Source organism: Chironomus tepperi, unplaced genomic scaffold (genome assembly GCF_022539635.2).
Source record: "Chironomus tepperi strain 1889 unplaced genomic scaffold, CSIRO-AGI_Ctep_v1 contig_445, whole genome shotgun sequence".
Classification (NCBI taxonomy): Eukaryota; Metazoa; Arthropoda; class Insecta; order Diptera; family Chironomidae; genus Chironomus; species Chironomus tepperi.
In genome coordinates, this window is record NW_027226567.1 from 605,746 (window position 1) to 620,628 (window position 14,883).

General features: G+C 31.4%; 1 protein-coding gene across 1 annotated transcript in view; it reads right to left on the reverse strand.

The window, feature by feature from the left end:
* MICAL-like (protein) overlaps positions 1-13,454 on the reverse strand; it is a 28,558-nt gene extending 15,104 nt beyond the window's left edge. Inside the window, exons 1-2 of the mRNA XM_070650025.1 lie at positions 13,238-13,454; positions 10,856-11,040 (exon numbers count right to left, since the gene is read on the reverse strand). Coding sequence (XP_070506126.1) covers positions 10,856-11,040; positions 13,238-13,404 — 352 coding nt within the window. The 5' untranslated portion in view covers positions 13,405-13,454. The remainder of the gene's footprint in view (positions 1-10,855; positions 11,041-13,237) is intronic.
* Positions 13,455-14,883: the final 1,429 nt, after the last annotated feature.

Consider the following 14,883-nt stretch of genomic DNA (forward strand, 5'->3'; position numbering starts at 1 on the left):
TTTTAAATAAAATGATTCTTTCCAATTTAAGATTATTTAAATTAATTTTTCATTCTTTTTCAAGTCATTACGGAAAGCTGATTAGCATCAAAAATTATAAATTGCAGGAAAAATTGTGTAGTCAATAGGAGAGGATTCTTAATGATCATGAAATTATTATGAAAATGAAATTAAATGATTATTTCTGCTTAGATCGAGTATTTTCTTTTGATAATTAGGGAGAGAAGTCAGGTAGCGCTATAAGTGCTGATGAGTGTGAAGCTCTGTTAAATGTGGTTTTTAAGCGTTTATGAAAATTAATTTTTTTTGAAGATGAGTGTTTTATAGGAATAAGTGTGGAAATTATTGTGGTTTGATTAACGAAGTAAGAAATTGGGAAAATTATTGCGGGAAAATCAATTTGTCAGATGTTAAACTAAAGGAAACAACGTGTTTATTGGGGTACTGTTCAGTTGTTCGGGCTAGTTATCCGATTTGTACACATTGAAATGTTGCCACAACAGCGACGAGACGGTTGCAAACTTAGAACGGAGTGACAGTCCCCCCAAGTAGCACAATGTGTTTGCTACGTTGCCGTATTAACGCCAAGACACAAAGTTACTCTGACAACACTGCGCATTCTGATTTGATCAAGTTTCACAACAAATAATGTGATTCAATGCACTGTGCTTCTCGGGAGTCACCTGACAATATATAATTGTCTGGTTGGGATCTTATATTGACCGATGAATTGTGAATGTGCATGTGTACATTCAAATCGAGGATTGACTTCAATTCCTGATCAAATTTCCGATCTAAATTTCATTAAATATGCAGCTAAATAGATACTATCCAAGTGACCATTCACTAATGTTGTCCATCAAAGCATGACATTGCAGACTATTCACTTTTTTTGGTCACATCTTGATATTTAATTACGCTTTATTTTTATTTACTTATGTAACAAAATTGGCGACTCTTTATGGTCAGTCTAAGACATTATAAAAAAGTTACGGAAGACAGTTGAAGTCTATGTCCGTAATAGGCATTAAGTGACATTACAACTTTGTTGTTTGAATCAAACATTTGCGCTACAGGATTTTATGGAATCATTCATATGCTTCCTTGTTAGAAAAAAAAATAATTGTTTATTGGACATAAAAGCTAGTGTGCTTGAGAAAAGAATAAGATTTTCTCATTAAATGTAAAATTTCTTTCAGAATTTCGTTCCAGCTGCAAAAAACAGCGTAATAAAAAAAATGCTTAAAAATCCATAAAAAATCAGCATAAATCAAATTGCCAGCATTTTATAGACCATTATGTCACACATGTAGAAAGTGTCCGAATCAAATGTATAATTTTTTTCTGGCCTAATTAATGAAATTCGTAAAAAATAGCCAAATTTTCCCGGTCTGCATAAATTATTCATGACAGTCAAGTGGCTGCCATATGACGTCAAAGTGGCACACAACATGGCGAGTGTTGTGTGACGATTTTGTATGGCGCACAACATTGTTTGTGTTGTGTGACAATTTTGTATGGCGCACAACATGGTATGTGTTGTGTGACAATTATTATGCAGACAATGTGGTGTGTTATGTTCCATATTGTGTGTCATGTTGTGTGCCATAAGAATTTTCACTTGGATACCATGTGGCCGCTTCGTGGCTGCCACAAAAAATTTGTGTCGATCGGATTTGTTGCAAATTTCAATCACCATAAATAACGAGTCTAAAATTAAATTACAATTCAGCTGTGTATTAGACAATGGATATAAATTAGTTTAAACCGCAAAGGAATAAATTAAAATAAAAAACTGAGTCAAATTCTCGATCAAATTTCATTTTTCCTTTCACTGCCTCTAAATTATTCCACCATTAGTTATGTGTTTTATTTTGATTAATTTTATTATTTAACATATTATATTTTATGATTATTGTTTTAAAAACACAAAATTTCTATTAAGAAACTTGATTAATTTTTATCGACCGAAAAAACTTTTTTTCCTCACTCATCTTTATGACTTTTTATTGAAATTATTATTATCATTATATGTCTTTCTAATGACTTTCTTGTAAAACTGTCACTTTTTTGTAGGTTTATTGTACGAAAATTTTTCATTCAACTAATCATGTGGAAAGTTAACGAAAACGAGAGGGAAAATATAATAAAAATCATAAAAATTTAAAATTTAAATACACATCATAAATCGACATGAAAATAGGCTTTCCGCAAAATTAATATTAATCCATGCATGTGGAGTTGTACGTAAATGACGTTTTGAATAGCAATCCCAGGCAACAATTCATTGGAGTGCAATTTAAACCGAAAAGTTTGTAACTTTTATAGGACATTTGGCTAAATAATCGGTAAACTTCCAAGAGCTCAGTGATAAGATCTTGCGATCGTCAATCGTTCAGTGCTGAGGGATCAAGTATGAATCCTACTCGAAATGCAGGATTAGAAGTTATACTATGTGACCTTAACGAAATGCTGGGAGATAAGTCAAGGTGGCTCGGTGGCCGAATGATGTACTTTGGTACATGATTATTGCAATACCGACCTTGCGATCTTGGGTTCTAGACTCGGTAGGTGAAACTTTTTCTTGTCCTTTTTCGAATCATATGTAGTGTTAACGCTCATAGCCTTCCTTTGCAGGAGGAATCAAAGGAGTGGTTCCTGATTCTCTTTTGTATTGTTGTTCTAATGAGTATAGAAGTCTCATTCGTTGAACAATCACTTTGATCCTCATATTTACTTATGCTTTAAGCTTGCCACCTTCCAAAAATTTGGACGTAACAAGAGAACAAATCCCAAAAAGCATATCTCTTAATGCGCTATATAGCGATAAAAAATTGATTTAAGTTTATTGTAATTTATGCCACAAAAATATGTATGCAGAGATATAAGAAATAAAAATTATAAACCGAGACAGCTATTGTCGCTGAATAATCAGTCATGTAAATATGAAAATTTCTCTCGAAAAAATAAAAAAATTATTCATGGATAATTAGAGAGCCACAAAAGTCTCTCTATCTATCCATCTCTGGAACGAAAAATATCAATTTTTATTTTTTATGTGCACATGAAATGTTAAATTGGTGAAATGTTATCCGACTGTGCACAGCTTTTTATGCTTCAGTTTTTACTTTATGTGGAAGGAAAGAAAAATTTCTTTCTCGTGGCACAGGTTGGAAGTGATTACGTTTCATAGTTAACTACTAATGATTAGTAATTTCATATTATTATGCAATTTAGGTTCAATTTTGGGAGAAACGAGAGCCACGAAATTTTCTTAAGCACCGAAAACAACATTGATGGCAAATTAATCTCACGGGTAATAAGAAAGCCTTGAAAATATGGAATTAACACAAATATCATGAACAACGTTGCATTCAATAACAATCGGCGTATAACCAAACGAGACAATGTGGCTGCGGACAAAAATCAATTTCAGAGTCTTTGTTTTTATTCCCTTCATATCTCATTTGTAATGCAAGTATCTTGTACCATTCATTCGAACGTTTATCATTTCTGCTTTAAATGCAATTGCAACATTGTTGTTTAAAATTAATACTTTGACTGTCGAGTTTCTCTCCCGTCTTTCTTCTTTTGTTTGGGGATTATTATTTTATTTGTAAGTCTCGAATCCGACAGGTATTCAAAAAGGTTTTTGAGTCGCATTTTAAGGGATATTAAGGTTTTTGTGATAATGATGATGAAGGGCGATTTTGGAGCAATAATTTTGGAGATAAGATGTAATATGACTATGAGATGATGACTATGCAAAATCATACTCTAACAAATTGATATTTGTGACAGATTTAGATACGACTTCCTTAGATTCAGAGACAAATTTGTTTGGGACGCAGGCACAAAGATAATGTCGAATAGCTCAAGTTGGCTAATCGATCCAAAAGACAAGATCGGACAGACTCTGGCATCTTTGGCATCTCTGACATCAAGTTAGAGTCACGTCAACTTGTGATCAGATTTTCGACCGATTAACTGATTTTTGCTATTCGGGATTACTAGTGTCCATGCATATCTAAGGCTCTTTTCGCACCGATACCTAGTTACAGGTTTCTTGTTTACAATTTGGATTAGTACAATCTGATAATTAATGTCTAGTCTTGTTCACATTCCTGTTTAGACAGGTTTTTGTTTGACTAAATTGTGTAACTAACTTTAAGGACGATTAATTCAATTGTATTGCGAATGGATGTTGCTACAACTAGACTTAAATCAAGTAAATTAAAAACCTGTTCACTCGAGATTGGACTATAAATTATCTGTCGATGTGATAGATTTGAACTTGAAGCTTGTGACGAAACTGGATACGTATAATCGAGGTGAGCTGTGTACCTCAGGTGACAAGCAGAACTCGAAGTCGAATCGAATTTTGTTTGTAAAAGTTTGGAAATTGAAGTTGACTTCAAGTTCCGTTGACAAGTATAATAGCTTTGTTGATGCCAAAACCAAACCATAAGATCCCCTACACCACAATCTCCATTCTTATTATTCATTCTCCACTCAAAAGTCTCAATCTTATCCAACAATAGTATTTACATTTTCATAATTTCAATATATAATGGATAATTTTTATTATTATTATTTTGTACTATAACATTGGCATGTAAAACAGCATATAGAGAACGAATGAATGAGTGAAAAGAAAAGAAAAAGAAAAGGAAATACAGCCATAGAGAATTATGATTTTTACCCGATGATTAATAAAAAGAAAATTGAATGAAAACAGAAGAAAGAACAGTTAGATTGCAAACTCTATTAAAATTAAATATGAATAATAATCATCGATAGATTTATGCATGAATGCCTTCATGTTGCGAACCAAAATCAACAATATTTATTATTATCTTAGTTCTTCAAATTGAATTTTTTATGAAAAAATATAAATAAATAAAAACGTGTCTTTTGCAAAGCCGGTATGTTTTGATTATTATGACTTTCACTTTTATTTAACTTCACCAATGCTCATATGGCTTAATATTACTCATGCTGCCAGTTTATGAACATTTATGTCAAAAGACCATACATCTAATAGCTAAATGATTGTTTCAGTGGTGGGCAACCTGTGTGTTGTGGTACATTAGAGTGCAGCTCTTTGGGAATGCTTACTTACTTTGCTGGCCATACCGATCAAGAGCGATCCACGGTAACTGAAGGTGGCTCTTTCACTGACTACCGCTTGCCAATTATCAATACCAAATGTGATACTTAATCTATCGACAGCTTTTTTCAACGAATACTTTGATCAATCGCGTGATTTCTTGTCATTTAAAAATCTTTTGGGATGCTGATATTGTATCGATGGTAAAGAGTTCGTGGACGACCAAAGAACACTTAAAAGGAAGCTGTTGGTAGAGATAGTGTTGTGATTGGTATTGGAAATTGACAAGTGGAAGCCAGAGGAAGAAACAGTTTCAGGCGACACCAATGGGAGGCCATGGATCAAAATTAATTTGTACGACCAGCCAGTTAAGTAAGTATTCAAGTCTGCCGTGTTCGGTTTCGGTCGAGACTCACCAACAAGGTGATGGCACTTTGCTTTCTCGATGTCGAAACCAAAAGCAAAAAACAAAAGGTTACCCACCCCAGGTCTATTTGAAGTTTAACGAAAGTTGATAATGAAAAAAGTAAAAAAAGAAGTTAAAAGACACAAACAGAGAAAGAAAAAATTAATTTGCTGATAATATAGGAAATGATTTGATCACGGTGCAGTGAAGAAATCATGTTTAGCTATAATTCTCAATATCAAGTGGTTCGCGCACGCCTCAGCAGCTTTATATACATGAAGAAAAAAGGCTAATTAAATTTGTTAAAAGCAATTACTGTTGTTAAAGCGCAAAATAACCAAACTTACTGTATTTAAAAAAAAAATCATATTATTGAAATAAATAAATTAAAAAATACCATTGGCAATCGATTAAACCTTAGTTTCTTATTTCAATAGGAATTATTTGAAATGAGGAAAAAAAAATATATTGAAAGGAATAAATAATTTATGCCTTTTAATTGTGAAACACTATATGACAATGAGGCAGGAAAAATCACACACAGATCAATACTTGAACAATAGTTTCTTAAGACTAAAAACCCAAACATTTTTCTTTCTAGACAGGCAAAAAATGTCTATGGTCTCGAAATATGAGAAATAAATGAGTTTGTTTCGATGAGAGATTAGTGTGAAGTTTAAATTATTGCAAAGATTAGACACTTGGGTGTTGGATTTGAATCAGAATTTGAATAGATTCCTTCACTCTATTTTTGCAACCGTGGGCAAAGATAAAGTATCTTTTGCTTACTAACTGAGATGTCGAAGTAGAGTTGAGACTCGATTTTTGAGCTTTATCAAAGCAAATCTGCCAGTGCGAGATACAATCATCCATGGTCGATTGCCTAGGCAGACCGGAAATCTGTAGTCTTCACTATTGTGAGGATGTTGGGTCGATTCCTTTCAGATACCGATCTCTAAATCGATAATATACATACATAGAGTGCCTGACCTTAACTCCGTTAATGAACTTTTCTGAATGAATCGAGCTTGATCACCACATATTGAAAAGTTGCATCCAAGACGACGAGGTCTACTTTGCCTTGATCTTGCTTTATAGTCAAACAGCAGCCAGTGACTAAAACCTCGAATTTGCCAATTGACTGCCATTTGGTTCTAAGCAACTGCTGTCGCCTCGTCATCGTGCTCACAATAATTGAATATACGCCGATCGGTTAGTTTCAACGCAAACTTTAGAAGAATTTGAAGAATATAAAGCTATTCTTCATAATACTTGCAACCACAGTGTCCACCCCTTACACCAATTCTTATTCTCTTACATATTTTTTGATCCCATAATTTCAATTGTGTCTTAGCATATATCATATTTATATATTTTTGAAAGTAAACCAAAAGAGAATGTCTGCATATATGCTCGAACTTGTAAATTTAATCCATATTTTTCAGTGATTTTGTTGTTGTTGCTATATTTTTTTATATTTTCATTACAAAATATGAGACGTAAGATTATGCAGCACACAACTAGTTTTACAACAATTCTAGACTAAATTGCCAACGAATTTCAAAATTATGCTCTCAATGTCTACCAACAAAAAAACGGAGACTTTAAATGTAAATTGTATATTGTGGTGAGAGGTGAATGACAACAATGAAGCAATAATTTTATATCTAGTCAATAATACTACAGAGTTAATTACAATGTCAATTTTTTAGCTTTCCGTCACAGAAACCTCAAAAGAAAAATCAATTTCATGCTCGATTGTCACACTTTTTTTTCAACCTCTTCTTCTTGATTTTTAGTCGAAAATAAATTGACAATTCATCGATGAATGATATTACATAAATATTCAATAAATCTTAAAACGTGCAAGACATTCAGTTTGTTGTTGTATACGACGCAAAAGTTCACAACATGATGACACAAACAACATTACAAACTTAGGTAATGAAATGATTGAACGATCACATATAAATAAAGGCGAATATGTATGATCATCATCATGATAGGTCAATTTCATAATTTCAACATTTTTTTTAAAAACTTCAATGCTTTATTGCATGTTAATATGCTTTTAATCGACGTTTATAATAACAATTATGTACGTATGTATATCCAAACGTAATTGCAACTTTTGAATAAGGCATTGGAATTACAATGTATATATAAAAAAATGCATGTGAGGAGAAGCGAGAAGAAATATTTCTTAAACAATTTATACATACACGAGATGATTGAGAAATTATGTTATTCAGTTTAGCTCTTAAGACTTTAATGTTGCAAATTTATATTGAAATTTTTCTTTAATTTAGTGAATTGGTTTGAGCTAATTTTCGGGATTTTGTAATAATTGAGTTGGAAATTGTGTTTGTTTTTATGATGATTTCAAGAGCTTTGAATTGAATTGAATTGATGAGAATTTGAATTTCATGCAACATTCTTGAAAATTACTTGGTATATGATTCTAGGATGATGAAATTATAGCAACTTCACTCGCAAATAGCAAAATATTGCCGAAATATTGCCATACGGCTTTATTTAATAATAAAGATGTTTATTGTTTGAAATTCTAAAACATACTGACATTTTGAAAGAAAAGGGGTTTTCAACTATGAATAATGAATAATATTCAAATCTCAAATGAACGTTATAACAGTGTTCGCTAAAATACCGCTGTATAGTCGTATTAAAGGTGAGACACGGAGTTGCTCCTTAATACTGAAAAGAAGATCATAAGATATATTTTCGGGTGCCTTGATCATTCAGTCTAAATTCCATTCAAGTTCAAACTCTTCCAGACGTTAATAAACTTTTTCACAATATCTGTAAGATTATGACTAAGACTTAGACCTTTGCCTAACCTTTGGTTATTCAGATTCTTGTAATTCATGGCTAAACATTGGTTTAATCATAATTACTAGACCTGCATACTTAATTAAGCACAATCTATTTTCAAAACCTTAGTCATAAAAATTAATGGAAGCTCAAAACGTAAATTTCAATTGAAATATTTCACAATTGAATCATTGCTCAACCAAAATCGTAGATTTCTTAAGCTGATAAGATGCCAAGCAATAAACCAACAATCCATTATTAGGTAAACTTGTTTAAAAAAAATTAAAAACAAATTCATTAAATTGAATTAACAATAAAAAAAATTACACAAAAAATATTCCACCCGAGGCTCTCAAATATGATAAACTTATTTTTATATTAATGATTTCGTAAGACATTATGAATATGCTGAAACATTAAGTGCCACAGTAAATATACCGGAGCACACCTTCCAGTACATAATAAGTAATAAAAAATGAAAACGTAAAAAATTTGTTGCGGAGAGTGAAAGATTTAAAAATTTTGATAAAGTTAATTAAACTTTACGTATAGGAGTACAATACGAATAATGTCTACAGCAATTCATTGAACTCGTGTGAATTTTTTATTTTATTTTTTTCGCTGCTCATAAAAACATTTTCGCTCTCGTTCGTACACCCGATCGGCACATATTGGGGGATGTTGCCATCATGGAGGCATTGCGATTAACAATCTGTGGTAACACATCCTTTAGACCTACATTTTATATTGATCCGAGCAAGCTTTGGCATTGCAGAGACACGAGTAAGTCAAGACCTAATGTACCCTGCAATTTACCCAGTTACAATTCGTGTGCGCAAGATTTCGTAAAGAAAATCATCCAGATCCTAGTATATCCTTGTATACCTAGCAGTGGAGACACATAATGTGTCAAAGACCTCAAAACTGCACACAACACATGAACCGAGTTTCGTAACTAGAACGGTGAAATGGAAAAAGAACTTCGAAAATTAGACATGACCTGGGATTGAACCCAGGATCTTTAGCACGTAAGACCAATGCTCTACCATTTAGGCCACTCATGCTATTTCACCACTAAGTATACGCTAGTATATTTCACACATTTCGTATACTAACGTCTCGTCGTCGTGATGCCAACATTTCAACATGTGCCGTTCGGGTTCGTATTCAACGACTGTGACTTATTGTCTCAGAATGTAGGCTTTAGTCAATTGTTATGTTCCTCCATTATGTTGTCTTTAATTCTTTTTTATTCATTTTTGTTCCCGTGTGTATAAAATTAAAATTTTTTTATATGATTTATAATATGTTACATAAGCATAAATAAAGCTCATATTATCTCATTATTATAATCTCAGCTGTTTTTGTCTTATTTTTTTTGGATTTATTGTGAGTGGAAATTTTGGCGAAAGGAATTGAATTCGACGTTTATGGAGATTAACTTCCGTTATAGTTTAATATTATTATTTTTTTTGGGTTCATCGTACACGCCCAAAAACACAACAAATTATCTAAAAATCGACATAAACGAAAGTAAAAGCTTTTTAACATTTACCCACATCAACAATTGAAACTGAAAACCACTTAAAGCGAATTTATGGATTTTTTTTTGTACTTTTTTGCAACTCATCGGAGCGTCAAAATTGCATTTTTAATATTAATGATTTAATTCGATTTTTCCGACAAGCATCGCATAAGCAAGCGCACATATATTATGAAATATATATTATATCTAATTTATTTTTATACAGTTTTTACTTTCGGTTTCAAGTATCGTCACTAATGAAAAATATTACCCATTTTCTTTCCATTATTCGCACCCAAAAGTTACTTCAGACAATAATATATATTAAGGCATAAAGATGGATAGAGAAAAAAATGGCAAAAAAGAAAAGATGGAAAAAGAAAGAAATGAAGAAATCACGACACGAAGCAAAATTATGCAATGTTACCTTTTAACGCTTCACTGTGTAACATAAGTAAAACGTTTCGTATTATTTTTCCTTATTTCTGCTTTTAAAACAAAACAAAAATAAAAAGTGAGAAATGGAAAGAGGCATAAAATTTACGACTTGATCTTCAGACTATAGAACGACATTTAATGCATTAATTTGCAGTTGTCTTGCAGACAACAAACGAACACGAAATGTCTAATAAGCATTCGATTAGAATTCGTAACAGATTTGTTGAATTTGAAATTATCGTTGCATGATTAAATTCGTAAGAATTTCCCTTTGAATTGTAATTTTTTATAGTTTTAAGCCCCTTGCAATTTAAAACATTGCGAAAATCATTAAAAATTTGATTTTCACGTCAATATTTGAGCTAAGTTGCCTTGTTGTTAAGTAAAATCTAGTTCCAAGTGATTTAATCAGAGCAACCATCAAATATCAACCAAAAACAATCAGAATCTTGCAAAATCTTAGTAACCATTTCAAAAAATTGACGAAAACAAAGAATTTCAAAATTTTCCAAAACTTTAAGAACCAAACAAATAGTTCACTTACCTTGTGCACCAAAGACTTGATAAAACTGAGATAAATATGTGAGAATGCTTAATTTATCTGGAATCTCATAAGCTGCCATATCTGCTGGATCTAAGAGTGCAGGTATGCCCAAATATTCTTCGGCCACACGGAATGCGAGGTCATTGTTATGATAAATATCCTCCTTTTTTAGCTCATCGAAATGTCTGTAAAAAATGAATAATAGAAAATGAATTGAATTATAAATTGATGAGTGAAAGATAACAACAAAATGGTATGAGAAGTAATAAGAACGCTTAATTGAAAAATGAGTAAACCGCAGATCTTTGATCTTCATCATCATTTTCCATCATTGTTGTTTGTGTATGAAAAGAAAAAAAAAATTGTTTGAGTTCGAGGTCACTTGATTGTTGCTTAGATTCAATTCTAGCTAAATTATTTCTCATTAGGTTGTTTAATGGACCTGTACATTGTAGCATTGGCATTAAAAAGAAGTAAAAACTGATGATGGATTATAAGATGGTAAATTAAGGGCAGTAGGACTAAAGATAAAGAAGGAGATTATAGCTATACCACGAACAATACAATCGGCGGTAATCAACTAAGATTTCTATTGTAAATTTCAACAGAAATCCCCATGAATTTTATATTATTTTCAATCCTTGATCACTTCCCATTCTTTGTTCATTTCTCCGGCTATTCATTCATTCATTATTTTATGATATTCTATCTCAATACTCCCTTTATTTTCAAATTTAAATTCTCAATTATTATTAACGAAACCTAATCTCAATCTTAATTTAAAAACGTTTGTGAAGAACCATTTCTTTTGAATGTGTAATAAAGGAACGGCTGTACAAAACAAATTCTACTTAAAATTCTATTGCGTGCTGTTTATTTCATTTAATCAGCATACATATGAGGAGAAAAAGACAGAACGAGAAGAAGAAATAAATACAGGAGACTTCAAGCAGCGCAAACATCACCTTTTACATTGAAACAAACTTAAAATTGTTCGCGAGCCCTCTTTGCTTCATCTAATTTCTCACGAAATTCGTCTCTTATTTAATTCAAACTCTTTTGTCATTATTTTCATTATGACATGGAATACGTTTAGATGAAATGCTTTACAAAAGAAGTCTTTTGTCAATTTAACAACCAAAAGAAAGAGACGTTGAGCCACAAAAAGTGGATAAACTCATAAAAATTTCATAATCCAAATATTTCTATTGATGATCAACTTTTAATCATGATAATGATGATGTTGTGACTTTTTATTTTTTGAAAATATCTCACTTTTTGACTTCTTCTTGGACTTTATAATTCGATACACATTAATATCTAATTGAAAGCGAGTCATTAGCAGCTACAACGTAAGAGTTTATTATGAAATCGTGATTATTACGAACTTAATTTGAAAAAATAGAGCAGCAGACGGCTCATGGAACCAATAATTAAGAATACTTTCAAATTTTGTTGTACGGTAATGGAGACCCACACTGATCTCATGTTAAATTAGCCTTTTGAAGTCCTATTGATTATTGAAAATTAGAATATTAGAATGTACAGTTTGAGATTTGTTAATTGGAAGCCTAATTGATTGAGATATTGAATAATTGCTGGGAATTTAGAGTAATTGTGATTTAGAACAAGAATTTTTAACGGTAAAATATTATTTGAAATATTTCATAGTTGTAAGCCCTTCTTGTTTACTTATAATAAATTCATTCAATTTCAAGATTTTGAAGAGTAAACATTGAAAAGTTATCTTAATTTAATTATTAGACTTTGATTATCGCTGTTTAACTTTAGCGGAATTCATTAAATCAACAGCATATCAGCAAATATTGAAATTCATAAGCGATTGTACCTTAACATCTCAAGTGCTTAAAACATGTACTAGACATAAAAATTTCCATACACTCAACCCATCATCATTAATAGATTCACAAAAGTATGTGCTAATAAACATTTTGTGTGTTGAGTAAATAAATAAATAAAAGTCAATATTAATTTTATTATTGCCTACTTATTAAGTAGTACGGCTACTATATGTCTAACGATTAATATAGAAAGGTAGATAGACTGTGCCTTTTTCTTAAATATATAAAATGGCAAGAAGGCCAAAAAATTATGGCTGTTCATAGACATGACATGTATGAGAGAGAAAGAAAATAAGAAATATTATAAAAAAAAAATTAAATTAACTGAAAATTCAGCGTGTTGCGACATGACACGGTTTAAAAACACATTAAATAGTCTATTTTAAGAATTGAGAATAGTATATCTTAAATTATTGCTTTATACTATATTCGATTCATATCGAATCAAATTTAATTATGTAAGTGGGCATTTGGCATTTTTTTTGATTTTATACGCTGCATATCTATTATGAATACTTACATCAAATCTGGCAGTTGTTTGAGTGTGGAACATTTGCTGACCAAAGCACAAAATGCCAATCCATCACGCCATGACGTTGTCATGTTATCTACTCGCACATTGTAACCTTCAACCATACGACGACACCATAACTCCAAAGCCTTTGTTCCACGTCTTTCGTTACTCATCTTTATAACTTTTTATAATGAATATGTACTTATTTTTATAGTCTGGTCTATGCTGACTGTAAAGAAAAGAAAAATAACAAAACAAGTGTTAAAATTCACATTTGACCAAGAGATGTACATAAAATAATGAAAAATGGCAGGAGAAAATGAAAAAAGAGATTGCAAAAACTTTTTATGCATGCTTCATCTTATCACTGCGCAATCTTATGCTCATTAATGCATTTGTTTGTAACTTGAGGAAGACAACTTGTTGTTAATTTATAACAAACATCTATGATTAGATTTGATTTCATGCACAAACATAGTAACTTACTTAACATGTCCAGTTAGTCAGTTAGCTACTTAGTTAGACAATCCATCAGCTATACACAAAAAAATAAAGATATTTTCTAACAAAACAGTGGAAATAAATAAAAAGATTTTTATGGCACTAACTATCGAATCTAAACATGCAACACATTAATTTTATTTTTGTGTTGTGAATTAAGTCAGACATCTATCCGATTATCTTAACAAACACTTGTATTTATGTCTAGATGTTCCACTTTTTTTTTTGTCTGCACTTTATAAAATGACTAGATATAGTCTAGTTCATTTGCAAATATAAAAAAAGGCACACAGCATGCAGCACACTGTATAGCCATTTCAAATTTCTCTAATAAAGCACTGATAATCAATTTGTTAGCGAGATTGTAATTTTTCATTACGTGCTTTTCAATCTGAATAAAGCAATTGCAAATGGCTTTTATACTGTATGCACATATAAAACTGTAATACCTAATTCTTATTCGGACATGAAAACAAGAAGGCAACTGCTTACTGCATTATATAATTTTCTATTTTTCTACGCTCTTATCCAATAATTGTAATTTTTTTATGTGTATTTTATTTTCTAAATAGAGTACAGCATTAGTTCCCGGGAAGTACAACGTGGCATCGACTGCCATTGACTGAATGATTCTTATTCTTAAAACATTTCAAAATTTCAAATTGAAGTCCTGTTAATCACTCAAAATATCCATATACTGATTATCTCTGGACTTCTTATTATCCAGGGTCTGCTTTTCGGGTCAATACGTGTAGTTCATGAGAAAAAGAAGTAAGTGAAGTAGAAGTAGGATAAAAATCAAACGTCTTATAAGTAATTATTATAGCTCACGATGATTTTGCACAATTCTAAGTCTTAAAACCCGGTAAGTCTTGATGTGCACGATCCACGAGCTTGTGCAAAATATAAAAATGATCGTTTAGTATGTTATACAAAACTATAAGCGCTTCTTTACTTTTAATATCTACCCATTTTAATCTTCACACGTTGTTAAGGATTTGTGCCAATTCATTTAATTATGAATCTCTATCTGTTTTTCCTCTCTAATGATTGGAATCACTAATTACACTACATGAATAAGCGTAAAAAAGAACAAAACAAAAATATAAAGCCTTAAATAGAACGTGGAAACGATTGAAAAATTAATGCAT